Source organism: Taudactylus pleione, unplaced genomic scaffold (assembly GCF_031769625.1).
Source record: "Taudactylus pleione unplaced genomic scaffold, aTauple2 ptg001334l, whole genome shotgun sequence".
Classification (NCBI taxonomy): Eukaryota; Metazoa; Chordata; class Amphibia; order Anura; family Myobatrachidae; genus Taudactylus; species Taudactylus pleione.
The window spans coordinates 2448476-2462951 of NW_028285734.1; the positions used below are offsets into that span (position 1 = coordinate 2448476).

The 14476-nt window shown below is 52.2% G+C and overlaps 1 protein-coding gene across 3 annotated transcripts in view; it reads right to left on the minus strand.

The window, feature by feature from the left end:
* Nucleotides 1-14476, minus strand: part of CROCC (ciliary rootlet coiled-coil, rootletin) — a 92558-nt gene that overhangs the window by 35791 nt on the left and 42291 nt on the right. For all 3 annotated transcript variants that reach the window (XM_088463252.1, XM_088463253.1, XM_088463251.1), the window contains 8 exons: nt 13064-13291; nt 12733-12817; nt 11463-11567; nt 10717-10965; nt 10326-10525; nt 9730-9912; nt 4767-4911; nt 2583-2729 (listed from right to left, as the gene is read on the minus strand). In XM_088463252.1, coding sequence (XP_088319378.1) covers nt 2583-2729; nt 4767-4911; nt 9730-9912; nt 10326-10525; nt 10717-10965; nt 11463-11567; nt 12733-12817; nt 13064-13291 — 1342 coding nt within the window. The remainder of the gene's footprint in view (nt 1-2582; nt 2730-4766; nt 4912-9729; nt 9913-10325; nt 10526-10716; nt 10966-11462; nt 11568-12732; nt 12818-13063; nt 13292-14476) is intronic.

Here is a 14476-nt window from a genome sequence, read left to right on the forward strand (position 1 = left end):
CCCTCTCTCCTTCTCCCTGCTTCCCACGGGGATCCCTCTCTCTTCCTCTCTGCTTCCCACGGGCTCTCTCTCTCCTCCCTGCTTCCCACAGGGCTCCCTCTCTCCTCCTCCCTGCTGCCCACGGGGCTCCCTCTCTCCTCCTCCCTGCTTCCCATGGGGATCCCTCTCTCTCCTCCCTGCTTCCCATGGGGCTCTCTCTCTCCTCCTCCCTGCTGCCCACGGGGCTCCCTTTCTCCTCCTCCCTGCTGCCCACGGGGCTCCCTTTCTCCTCCTCCCTGCTTCCCACAGGGCTCCCTCTCTCCTCCTCTGCTTCCCCAGGGCTCTCTCTCTCCTCCTCCCTGCTTCCCATGGGGCTCTCTCTCTCCTCCTCCCTGCTGCCCACGGGGCTCCCTCTCTCCTCCTCCCTGCTGCCCACGGGGCTCCCTCTCTACTCCTCCCTGCTGCCCACGGGGCTCCCTTTCTCCTCCTCCCTGCTGCCCACGGGGTTCCCCTTCATCCTCCTCCCTGCTTCCCACAGGGCTCCCTCTCTCCTCCTCTCTGCTTCCCACGGGCTCTCTCTCTCCTCCCTGCTTCCCCCAGGGCTCTCTCTCTCCTCCCTGCTTCCCATGGGGCTCTCTCTCTCTTCATCCCTGCTTCCCACGGGGCTCCCTCTCTCCTCCTCTCGGCTTCCCACAGGGCTCTCTCTCCTCCTCCATGCTTTCCACAGGGCTCTCTCTCCTCCTCCATGCTTTCCACGGGTATCTCTCTCATCCCTGCTTCCCACAGGGCTCTCTCTCCCTCTCCTCCCTGCTTCCCACAGGGCTCTCTCTCCTCCCTGCTTCCCACAGGGCTCTCTCTCTCTCCTCCCTGCTTCCATAGGTATTTCTCTCCTCCCTGCTTCCCACAGGGCTCTCTCTCCTCCTCCCTGCTCCCACAGGGCTCTCTCTCCTCCCCCCTGCTTCCCACAGGGCTCTCTCTCCTCCTCCCTGCTTCCCACAGGGCTCTCTCTCCTCCTCCCTGCTTCCCATGGGACTTACTCTCTCCTCTTCCCTGTTTTCCACAGAGCTCCCTCTCCTCTTGCCTGCTTCGCACTGGGCTCGCTCTCCTCCACCATGCTTCCCACAGGGCACGCTCTCCTCCACCCTACTTCCCATGGGACTCGTTCTCCTCCACCCTGTTTCCCATGGGACTCGCTCTCATCCTCCCTGATTCCTATGGGACTCCCTCTCCTCCTGCTTTTTTCCCACAAGGGCTCCCTCTCTCCTCCATGCTTTCCACGTGACTTCCTCTTCTTCTCCCTGCTTCCCAGGGGACTCGCTCTTCTGCTCCATGCTTCCCAGGGGCTCGCGCTCTCCTCCATCCTACTTTCCACGGGCGGGACTTCCTCTCCTTCTCCCTGCTTCCAACGAGGCTCGCTCTCCTCCTCCATGCTTCTCAGGGGCTTGTTCTCCTCCACCCTTTTTCCCATGGGACTCGTTCTCCTCCTCCCTGATTCCCACGGAGCCACCTCTCCTCCTGCTTTCTTCCTATGGGGCTCCATCTCCTACTCCCTGCTTCCCAAAAGGCCCCTCTCTCCTCCACCCTACTTCCCACGGGACTTCCTCTCCTCCCTGCTTCCAACGGGGCTCGCTCTCTTCCTCCATGCTTCCCAGGGGCTTGCTCTCCTCCACGCTACTTCCCACGGGGCTCGCTCTCCTCCAACCTGCTTCCCACGGGGATCGCTCTTTTCCTCCCTGCTTCCCACAGGACTCTCTCTTCTCCACCCTGCTTCTCAGGGGCTCACCCTCCTCCACCCTGCTTCCCATGGGGCTCTCTTCTACACCCTGCTTCCCATGGGGCTCTCTTCTCCACCCCACTTCCCACGAGGCTTGCTCTCCTCCTCCCTGCTTCCCACGGGGCTCGTTTTCCTCCTCCCTGATTCCCACGGGGCTCCCTCTCCTCCTGCTTTCTTTCAACAGGGCTCCCTCTCCTACTCCCTTCCCACGGGGCTCCCTCTTATACTCCCTGCTTCCCACAGGGCTCCCTCTCTCCTCCATGCTTCCCACAGGTCTCACTCTCCTCAGTTCTGGTTCCCACAGAGAGCTTGCCACAGGGCTCGTTCTCCTGCTTTCTGTTTCCCACGAGGCTCGTTCTTCTCCTCCCCCAAAGTCTTAATGACGCTCTCTATACTTATCTCAGAGTCTCTGGGGGATCTCTTTTCCTGTCAAGTCTCCATGGTCCCTCGCTGTCTGCTCTCCGTGGAGCTCTCTCCTTCCCGCCAAGTTTCCACAGGGCACTTTAACACCCCCACTGCCTCCTCCCCGGGGTCATGTCCTCACAGGGCCCTCTCTCTAATATCGCCAGGTCCTCACGGGACTCTCTTCTTCTCCTCAAGGTGCATTCTCCTCCCCACAAGCAGCAAACGGAGACGCGTCTCCATCTTGCTGACCTTTCTCTCCTCTACAGCTTCCTGGACTCTAACCTTTGCGCCAGCTGCCCATGGGGTTGCCTCTAAGATCCTAATGCCAGGTACTGCAGGCACCCCTACACCTGGCATGTCACAAGTTACACACCTCTACTAACCACACAGATCCCAAATCACACTGCAACAAAATCACAGAGACCTGGGCAATGAGTCTATGGAGTTCAGTCTTGTCCTGGGCCAGACTCTCGTTCAGTGCACTCATCTTGGATAAAGTGTCTCGCAGCGATGCCTCTTCCGTCCTCTGTCTGTTCTGTGCCAGCTCCAGTTCTGCCCGAATGGTTTCCGCCTGACGGGAGAGAGACGTTTATACTTTTCTGTGTCTACACTTCCTGACATAGTGAACAACCAATATAACATAATATAGGAGTCTCCTAAGTGGCAGGTCATAACCGGCCGTCTGGTCCCCCCTCCCACATGCTGCAGATGGAGAAAGATCTATGGACACGGATGATATCTGCATGTTTGTGTATGTTGCACATGTAATATTACATGGTTAGCCAGATACTCCATGTTATACTGCAGGGGGTGCCAGATACTGTATGCGATAATGCAGGGGGCGGAAGATTTTCCATGTAATACTGCAGGCGGTGCCAGAGACTCCATGCAATACTACACAGAGAGTCAGATGCTACATGTAATACTACACAAGGTGCCAGATACACCATGTAATACTACACGAGGTGCCAGATACCCCATGTAATACTACACGAGGTGCCAGATACCCCATGTAATACTGGAATTGGTATGATATGCCGGTGGCTGATGCATACGCCGGAAGCCCGATAGAGCAGGATCCCGACGGGTGGTAAGTACCTTAACCCCCCCCCTCCCCCTCTAACCCTCCCTTGGTGGTCCCTAACCCTAACCCCCCCTTCCCACACCCTAAACCTAACCCTCCCCAGGGGGTGCCTAACCCTAACCTCCCCCCAATGGTGCCTAACCCTAACCCCCCCTCCTCCTCCCGTATTTAACCCCAGCCCTTCCCAGGATGTGCCTAACCCTAACCTCTCCCCCAGGGGTCCGTAAACCTAACCCCCCTACCCGGGAGAAATTCTAATACTTACGGATCCTTACGTTCATGATGCCGTCTGTCTGCAATTTAAATGTATACCGCAATACTACACAGGGTGCTAGATACTCCATGCGATACTGCAGGGGGTGTCAGATACTCCATGCGATACTACACGGGGTGCAAGATACTACATGTACTACTGCAGGGGCTGCTAGATACTCCATGCAATACTACATGAAGTGTCAGGTACTCCATGTAAATTCTACACGGGGTGCCAGATACCCCATGTGACACTGCAGGGGGCTCCACATATTCCATGTAATATTACACAGAGTGTCAGATACTACAGGTATTACTACACGGGCTGCCAGATACTCCAAGTACTACTGCAGGAGGTGCCAGATACTCCACGTAATACTGCAGGGGACTCCACATACTCCATGTAATACTACACGAGGTGCCAGATACTACATGTATTACTACACAGGGTGCCAGATACTCCATGTAATACTACACGAGGTGCCAGCTACTCCATGTAATACTACACGAGGTGCCAGCTACTCCATGTATTACTACACAGGGTGCCAGATACTCCATGTATTACTACACAGGGTGCCAGATACTCCATGTATTACTACACAGGGTGCCAGATACTCCATGTATTATTACACGGGGTGCCAGATACTCCATGTAATACTACACGAGGTTCCAGATACTCCATGTAATACTACACAGGGTGCCAGATACTCCATGTATTACACAGGGTGCCAGATACTCCATGTAATACTACACGAGGTGCCAGATACTCCATGTAATACTACACGAGGTGCCAGATACTCCATGTAATACTACACAGGGTGCCAGATACTCCATGTAATACTACACAGGGTGCCAGATACTCCATGTAATACTACACAGGGTGCCAGATACTCCATGTAATACTACACAGGGTGCCAGATACTCCATGTAATACTACACAGGGTGCCAGATACTCCATGTAATACTACACAGGGTGCCAGATACTCCATATATTACTACACAGGGTGCCAGATACTCCATGTAATACTACACAGGGTGCCAGATACTCCATGTATTACACAGGGTGCCAGATACTCCATGTAATACTGCAGGGGGCTCCACATACTCCATGTAATACAATCCATGAACCACATGAGATGGTAATATCTGTAGAACTGCGTCAGAATTATTCCGCTCAGGAGATTTAACCAACAATATTCTGGCTTTACCATGGACAAAGTCACTAAGGGCCACGTTTTACATATTTCCATCCCTACAGGAGAGAGATCTGACCTTGGACAGAGCCTGGGAGACGTCGGCTTTCTCTGCCTCTAACACCTCCTTATCCAGGGTGGATTGGTGCAGAGACTCCTTCACCACGACCAGCTCCTTCCTGAGGGCGGAGAGCTTCCCTTCCAGCTGCTCCTGGGCTTTGTGTCTGAGGATCGGTAGGGTCACATCATAATATACAGGCCCAGGAGAGACTGCTCTGTGCCACACTACAGCCGTCTCCTGCCACGGTCTCTCATGTACGCCCCCGGACCGGCCACTGTCACCCCGAGTCATCACCCCTAACAAATCGCAACAATGCACAGTGTGCGGGCAACGCAACCACAGCGCTAACTTACACATTACAGATACATGGGAGACGTAACAAAAGCTGTGCGAGAGCGGCTGTAATGCTGTCTCTCTCCCCGTCTCATTGTGATATGCTGAGCTGTCTCTCTCCCCCTCTGTCTCAGTGTGATATACTGAGCAGTCTCTCTCCCCCTCCTTCTCAGTGTGCTATGCTGAGCAGTCTCTCTCCCCCTGTCTCAGTGTGATATGCTGAGCAGTCTCTCTCCCCCTCTGTCTCAGTGTGCTATACTGAGCAGTCTCTCTCCCCCTCTGTCTCAGTGTGATATGCTGAGCAGTCTCTCTCCCCCTCTGTCTCAGTGTGATATGCTGAGCAGTCTCTCTCCCCCTCCTTCTCAGTGTGCTATGCTGAGCAGTCTCTCTCCCCCTGTCTCAGTGTGATATGCTGAGCAGTCTCTCTCCCCCTCTGTCTCAGTGTGATATGCTGAGCAGTCTCTCTCCCCCTCTGTCTCAGTGTGATATGCTGAGCAGTCTCTCTCCCCCTCTGTCTCAGTGTGATATGCTGAGCAGTCTCTCTCCCCCTCTGTCTCAGTGTGATATGCTGAGCAGTCTCTCTCCCCCTCTGTCTCAGTGTGATATGCTGAGCAGTCTCTCCCCCTGTCTCAGTGTGATATGCTGAGCAGTCTCTCTCTCCCTGTCTCAGTGTGATATGCTGAGCAGTCTCTCTCCCCCTCTGTCTCAGTGTGATATGCTGAGCAGTCTCTCTCCCCCTCTGTCTCAGTGTGATATGCTGAGCAGTCTCTCTCCCCCTCTGTCTCAGTGTGATATGCTGAGCAGTCTCTCTCCCCCTCCTTCTCAGTGTGCTATGCTGAGCAGTCTCTCTCCCCCTGTCTCAGTGTGATATGCTGAGCAGTCTCTCTGCCCCTCTGTCTCAGTGTGATATGCTGAGCAGTCTCTCTCCCCCTCTGTCTCAGTGTGATATGCTGAGCAGTCTCTCTCCCCCTCTGTCTCAGTGTGATATGCTGAGCAGTCTCTCTCCCCCTCTGTCTCAGTGTGCTATACTGAGCAGTCTCTCTCCCCCTCCTTCTCAGTGTGATATGCTGAGCAGTCTCTCCCCGTCTCAGTGTGATATGCTGAGCAGTCTCTCTCCCCCTGTCTCAGTGTGATATGCTGAGCAGTCTCTCTCCCCCTCTGTCTCAGTGTGATATGCGGAGCAGTCTCTCTCCCCCTGTCTCAGTGTGATATGCTGAGCAGTCTCTCTCCCCCTCTGTCTCAGTGTGATATGCTGAGCAGTCTCTCTCCCCCTCTGTCTCAGTGTGATATGCTGAGCAGTCTTTCGCCCCCCCTGTCTCAGTGTGATATGCTGAGCTGTCTCTCTCCCCCTGTCTCAGTGTGATATACTGAGCAGTCTCTCTCCCCCTCTGTCTCAGTGTGCTATACTGAGCAGTCTCTCTCCCCCTGTCTCAGTGTGATATGCTGAGCAGTCTCTCTCCCCCTGTCTCAGTGTGATATGCTGAGCAGTCTCTCTCCCCCTCTGTCTCAGTGTGATATGCTGAGCAGTCTTTCGCCCCCCCTGTCTCAGTGTGATATGCTGAGCTGTCTCTCTCCCCCTCTGTCTCAGTGTGATATGCTGAGCTGTCTCTCTCCCCCTCCGTCTCAGTGTGATATGCTGAGCAGTCTCTCTCCCCCTCTGTCTCAGTGTGATATGTTGAGCAGTCTCTCTCCCCCTGTCTCAGTGTGATATGCTGAGCAGTCCCTTTCCCCCTCCTTCTCAGTGTGATATGCTGAGCAGTCTCTCTCCCCGTCTCAGTGTGATATGCTGAGCTGTCTCTCTCCCCCTCTGTCTCAGTGTGATATGCTGAGCTGTCTCTCTCCCCCTCTGTCTCAGTGTGATATACTGAGCAGTCTCTCTCCCCCTCTGTCTCAGTGTGATATACTGAGCAGTCTCTCTCCCCCTCCTTCTCAGTGTGATATGCTGAGCAGTCTCTCTCCCCCTCCTTCTCAGTGTGATATGCTGAGCAGTCTCTCTCCCCCTCCTTCTCAGTGTGATATGCTGAGCAGTCTCTCTCCCCCTCTGTCTCAGTGTGATATGCTGAGCAGTCTCTCTCCCCCTGTCTCAGTGTGATATGCTGAGCAGTCTCTCTCCCCCTCTGTCTCAGTGTGATATGCTGAGCTGTCTCTCTCCCCCTCTGTCTCAGTGTGATATGCTGAGCAGTCGCTCTCCCCCTCTGTCTCAGTGTGATATGCTGAGCAGTCCCTTTCCGCCTCTGTCTCAGTGTGATATGCTGAGCAGTCACTCTCCCCCTGTCTCAGTGTGTTATACTGAGCAGTCTCTCTCCCCCTCCTTCTCAGTGTGATATACTGAGCAGTCTCTCTCCCCCTCCTTCTCAGTGTGATATGCTGAGCAGTCTCTCTCCCCCTCCTTCTCAGTGTGATATGCTGAGCAGTCTCTCTCCCCCTCCTTCTCAGTGTGATATGCTGAGCAGTCTCTCTCCCCCTCTGTCTCAGTGTGATATGCTGAGCAGTCTCTCTCCCCCTGTCTCAGTGTGATATGCTGAGCAGTCTCTCTCCCCCTCTGTCTCAGTGTGATATGCTGAGCAGTCTCTCTCCCCCTCTGTCTCAGTGTGATATGCTGAGCAGTCGCTCTCCCCCTCTGTCTCAGTGTGATATGCTGAGCAGTCCCTTTCCGCCTCTGTCTCAGTGTGATATGCTGAGCAGTCCCTTTCCGCCTCTGTCTCAGTGTGATATGCTGAGCAGTCACTCTCCCCCTGTCTCAGTGTGTTATACTGAGCAGTCTCTCTCCCCCTCTGTCTCAGTGTGATATACTGAGCAGTCTCTCTCCCCCTCCTTCTCAGTGTGATATGCTGAGCAGTCTCTCTCCCCCTCCTTCTCAGTGTGATATGCTGAGCAGTCTCTCTCCCCCTCCTTCTCAGTGTGATATGCTGAGCAGTCTCTCTTCCCCTCTGTCTCAGTGTGATATGCTGAGCAGTCTCTCTCCCCCTGTCTCAGTGTGATATGCTGAGCAGTCTCTCTCCCCCTCTGTCTCAGTGTGATATGCTGAGCAGTCTCTCTCCCCCTCTGTCTCAGTGTGATATGCTGAGCAGTCGCTCTCCCCCTCTGTCTCAGTGTGATATGCTGAGCAGTCCCTTTCCGCCTCTGTCTCAGTGTGATATGCTGAGCAGTCACTCTCCCCCTGTCTCAGTGTGTTATACTGAGCAGTCTCTCTCCCCCTCCTTCTCAGTGTGATATGCTGAGCAGTCTCTCTCCCCCTCTGTCTCAGTGTGATATGCTGAGCAGTCTATCTCCCCCTCCTTCTCAGTGTGATATGCTGAGCAGTCTCTCTCCCCCTCTGTCTCAGTGTGCTATGCTGAGCAGTCCCTTTCCCCCTCTGTCTCAGTGTGATATGCTGAGCAGTCTCTCTCCCCCCAGTCTCAGTGTGATATGCTGAGCAGTCTCTCTCCCCCTCTGTCTCAGTGTGCTATGCTGAGCAGTCTCTCTCCCCCTGTCTCAGTGTGATATGCTGAGCAGTCTCTCTCCCCCTCTGTCTCAGTGTGCTATGCTGAGCAGTCTCTCCCCCTCTGTCTCAGTGTGATATGCTGAACAGTCTCTCTCCCCCTCTGTCTCAGTGTGATATGCTGAGCAGTCTCTCTCCCCCTCTGTCTCAGTGTGCTATACTGAGCAGTCTCTCTCCCCATCTCAGTGTGATATGCTGAGCAGTCTCTCTCCCCGTCTCAGTGTGCTATGCTGAGCAGTCTCTCTCCCCCTGTCTCAGTGTGATATGCTGAGCAGTCTCTCTCCCCCTCTGTCTCAGTGTGCTATGCTGAGCAGTCTCTCCCCCTCTGTCTCAGTGTGATATGCTGAACAGTCTCTCTCCCCCTCTGTCTCAGTGTGCTATGCTGAGCAGTCTCTCTCCCCCTCTGTCTCAGTGTGATATGCTGAGCAGTCTCTCTCCCCATCTCAGTGTGATATGCTGAGCAGTCTCTCTCCCCGTCTCAGTGTGATATGCTGAGCAGTCTCTCTCCCCCTGTCTCAGTGTGATATGCTGAGCAGTCTTTCTCCCCCCCTGTCTCAGTGTGATATGCTGAGCTGTCTCTCTCCCCCTCTGTCTCAGTGTGATATGCTGAGCTGTCTCTCTCCCCCTCTGTCTCAGTGTGATATGCTGAGCAGTCGCTCTCCCCCTCTGTCTCAGTGTGCTATGCTGGGCTGTCTCTCTCTCCCCTCCTTCTCAGTGTGATATGTTGAGCAGTCTCTCTCCCCCTCTGTACCAGTGTGATATGCTGAGCAGTCTCTCTCCCCCTCCTTCTCAGTGTGATATGCTGAGCAGTCTCTCTCCCCCTCCTTCTCAGTGTGATATGCTGAGCAGTCTCTCTCCCCCTCTGTCTCAGTGTGATATGCTGAGCAGTTTCTCTCCCCCTCCTTCTCAGTGTGATATGCTGAGCAGTCTCTCTCCCCCTCTGTCTCAGTGTGCTATGCTGAGCAGTCTCTCCCCCTCAGTCTCAGTGTGATATGCTGAGCAGTCTCTCTCCCCCTCTGTCTCAGTGTGATATGTTGAGCAGTCTCTCTCCCCCTCTGTCTCAGTGTGATATGTTGAGCAGTCTCTCTCCCCCTCTGTCTCAGTGTGATATGTTGAGCAGTCCCTTTCCCCCTCTGTCTCTGTGTGTTATGCTGAGCAGTCTCTTACCCTCTCTCCACCTCTCGCAGGGCCCGGTCACGATCCTGGCATGCGTCCTCCTTCTCCTCCTGTAGGATGTCTCTCTGACGCTGCTGGTCGCCGTTCGCTAGTTGTAGTTTTTCTGCCTCCTGACGCTGCGTCTCCAGCTGTTCCTGCAGATTCTGCGCGTTCCGCTCCAGTACATCCCGCTCACTGCAACACAGGGGCCCCAAACACTTAGAGCGGTGAGACGGAAGGACAGGGGGATAATGTTATGTTTATATCAGGTGCTTGCAGACCTCAGTGGGAATTACTGAATATTTCAGTTTTAAAGGGCACTTTTGCTGTGGGCTAAAATATGCAATAGCTGCAGTACTTTATTCTAGCACTAGGTGGTACCATATGATAAGGCTGCTCATTATAGATAGCGCACTGTGCATTGTATAAAGTCAGCTTTATTTATAGGGTGCAGATACCATTTTCCAGTGATCATGTTAACGTTTATTTTCTTAGCAGATACATAAAGCTTTTATATTACACTTAGAGGACCTGTGATGCAATGTGCACCGTTTTCAGCTGCTTGAACCTGCACAAGCCCCCTGTACAGTCCGTCTGTCTGTCTTTACCCGTTGACGTGTTCTAGGTTGCTGCGTAATCTGGAGATGCTGTGTTCTGCGTCGTCTCTGGCGATGGTGGAAGTGTCCGAATCTTGCTGTAGCTTCACTATCTTCTGCTCCAGGACCCTGCGATCATTCTCGCCGTCGTAGAGCTGCTTGCGCAGTGTCCCGACTGTTTCCTGTCCAGCCTCCAGTCGCCCACGCAGTTCCTACAAACATTCAATGCAGCACAAGTTACACCCCTGGGAAATTACCGGGTACCCCCGCCATCTGGATCAGCTGATAGGGAGACAGAAGGCTAAAAGCTAAATGTAATATATCCATTATCTAACAGCTGGAAATAGGATAACGTACTGCTAATGGGGTAGGCGATGTTAAATATTTAGACATAAATCTTCACCTGCACTTGTAGCTGTCTCCTCTGAAGGGCAGAATGCACCGCTGAGAGCGCGGAGTCTCGGAGTGCCGGGGAGAGGCTACGCCGCGGAGAGCTGCTGCGGTGTGGGGAGGAGCGGCGGATTGGAGAGGAAGTGCGTAGGCTGCTGGACAGGCCTCTGACGCTGAGCCCCGGGCCCTCACTCTCTATCAGCTCTAGTGTCCGGTCACTGGTGGACATCTGCAGGCCACTGTCCGTGTCGCTCAGCACAGCCTAGAGGATTAGTATCAGAAAAAAGGTTACTTATATGATGGAGGGATGAGTAGATGATGGGTACAGAGTACAATATGGAGAGAAGTGTCTGCTGCACAGGATCCGTGACACGTTACAGATAATACAGGACAAACTACTAAATTACACCAGCAATTATCAGACTGCGCCTTGAGCTAGAACTTTGTATATCATTTCCATATGAGTATGGCCACTAGGGGGGGGGCTCTTCTGTTGCAGATTAACCTCAGCCATAAAAGTAGAGTGACTAATAGCAGTTACTAGCATTTATAGCATGATCATCAACCCATATATCTATGATCAAAATTCTTTTAAAGAGAAAGGTGAGAGGCCTGGTGGGTTTTGGAGACACACATGAGAAAATGACCATTAGCAGAAATGTTGCTTGAATCAACGTGATTCGTCTATACTAATTGTTTGGTTTCTACTTAGATTGTTATGTCCTCAGTGCACAGAGTGATTGTTTGCCTGTCTCAGACCTGTGTGAGTTCTCGGAGGGTCTCCTGTAGGACTTCTTTCTCTGACTTCAGAACTTCCAACTCCTCTCCCACCAAAGCCACCTGTTCTTCCATCAGATTATTCTCCTGCAAGAACCAGAACATCTCTCATCTCTACAATAGATACCAAATATCTCATAACTCCATTGTGGCCCCCTCATATCCCACACAGTCATCGCAGGACACTACTATAATCTGAGACTGGACATCCCCATGTGGTCCCTCATATCCCACTCAGACATCTGAGACCCTTCTATAATCTGAGACTGGACATCCCCATGTGGTCCCTCATATCCCACTCCGATATCTCAGGGCCCTACTATAATCTGAGACTGGACATCCCCATGTGGCCCCTCATATCCCACTCAGACATCGCAGGACACTACTATAATCTGAGACTGGACATCCCCATGTAGTCCCTCATATCCCACTCAGACATCTGAGACCCTACTATAATCTGAGACTGGACATCCCCATGTAGTCCCTTATATCCCACTCAGACATCTGAGACCCTACTATAATCTGAGACTGGACATCCCCATGTAGTCCCTGATATCCCACTCAGATATCTGAGACCCTACTATAATCTGAGACTGGACATTCCCATGTGGTCCCTCTTATCCCACTCAGATATCTGAGACCCTACTATAATCTGAGACTGGACATCCCCATGTGGTCCCTCATATCCCACTCAGACATCTGAGACCCTACTATAATCTGAGACTAGACATCCCCATGTGGTCCCTCATATCCCACTCAGACATCTGAGACCCTACTATAAACTGAGACTGGACATCCCCATGTGGTCCCTCATATCCCACTCCGATATCTCAGGACCATACAATAATCAGAGACTCAGTCAAATTGATCATCACAGTCTGCTGGTGCGTCCTAGTCACATTGCATTGCGACAAACGCATTTACGGGCGAAAAAGACAGTAGGCGCTAGCAGAGTCGCATGGGACTTGGCGTGCCAAGACAGGCTGCTTAGTGCGACTGCAGTAACAGTGAATGAGGACAAATCTGTACCCTGAGACTAGACAGCCCCGTGCTGACAGTTCAGACATTTAAAAAATTCTCAAAAAGACCCGGATCCTGCAATAATATGAGGACCCTTACACTTCTCTAAGACTGATCTGGGGCCCATCAGAACACACAGACCACCACCTTCACTGATACAGGGTCCTGCTCACGTATGATAGACACAAGATCATTATCGAAGCTCCTCCAATTCTAGTCTGACACCCTGTACCTGCTTCTGCAGCTGTTTCATCTGCTGGTCTTTTTCCTTGTTCTCACTTTGCAGGCGCTCAACAGTCCTATTCAGTTCTGCTGCCCTTTAAGATAAAGAATAAGGGGGCATAGGTGGGTACTTGGAAGGGGTAGCCTGTGGCATAAAGATAAAACCAGATCACTGCACCAGCTGAGGCAGCTGGAGGTGCCAGGAACGCAGTCGAGGTGCAGATGGTGGCTCCAGGGCCACAGTTTGAGGCAGCTGGCAGCACCAGGTCCACAGTTGAGGCAGCTGGCAGCACCAGCCCACAGCCAGGAGTCAGTGTTTAGTACCCATGATGGTAACTTACCTGGCACTGAGCTCTGCTTTATCAGCATCATACGCAGCCTGTAACTGGATCATTTCTCGCACTTTATCCTTTAGCTGCTCTTCCATTTTGGCCAGCTGTAGAGTCTGCCTCTCCAATACAACCACCCCACTGTTCTCTGCCAGCCGCTGGGAACCACTGACACTCATGCAGGAGGCATGGAGGGAACGGCAGGACTGGGACAGCTCCTTCTGCATCAGCGAGAGGTCCCTGTACATAGGAGCAGGAGGGGAAATGTGCAGCTTTGGGTATTACACATTACTATAAAGTATAAACCTAATGCTTCTGTATAATGCAAGTACTGGCCAAATACCCCATCTAACGCTCCTCACTCATACTACAGGAGAGACACTGTACAGAGTAACAACAGATATAGCACATAGCTAGTACTGGCCAAATACCCCATCTAACGCTCCTCACTCATACTACAGGAGAGACACTGTACAGAGTAACAACAGATATAGCACATAGCTAGTACTGGCCAAATACCCCATCTAACGCTCCTCACTCATACTACAGGGGAGACACTGTACAGAGTAACAACAGATATAGCACATAGCTAGTACTGGCCAAATACCCCATCTAACGCTCCTCACTCATACTACAGGAGAGACACTGTACAGAGTAACAACAGATATAGCACATAGTTAGTACTGGCGAAATAACTCATCTAACGCTCCTCACTCATACTACAGGAGAGACACTGTACAGAGTAACAACAGATATAGCACATAGCTAGTAAGGTCAAATACCCAATCTAACGCTCCTCACTCATACTACAGGAGAGACACTGTACAGAGTAACACAGATATAGCACATGGATAGTACCGGCCAAATACCCTATCTAACGCTCCTCACTCATATTACAGGAGAGACACTGTACAGAGTAACAACAGATATAGCACATAGCTAGTAAGGCCAAATACCCCATCTAACGCTCCTCACTCATACTACAGGCGAGACGCTGTACAGAGTAACAACAGATATAGCACATAGCTTGTAAGGCCAAATACCCCATCTAACGCTCCTCACTCATATTACAGGAGAGACACTGTACAGAGTAACAACAGATATAGCACATAGCTTGTAAGGCCAAATACCCCATCTAACGCTCCTCACTCATACTACAGGCGAGACGCTGTACAGAGTAACAACAGATATAGCACATAGCTTGTAAGGCCAAATACCCCATCTAACGCTCCTCACTCATATTACAGGAGAGACACTGTACAGAGTAACAACAGATATAGCACATAGCTTGTAAGGCCAAATACCCCATCTAACGCTCCTCACTCATACTACAGGAGAGACACTGTACAGAGTAACAACAGATATAGCACATAGCTAGTAAGGCCAAATACCCCATCTAACGCTCCTCACTCATACTACAGGAGA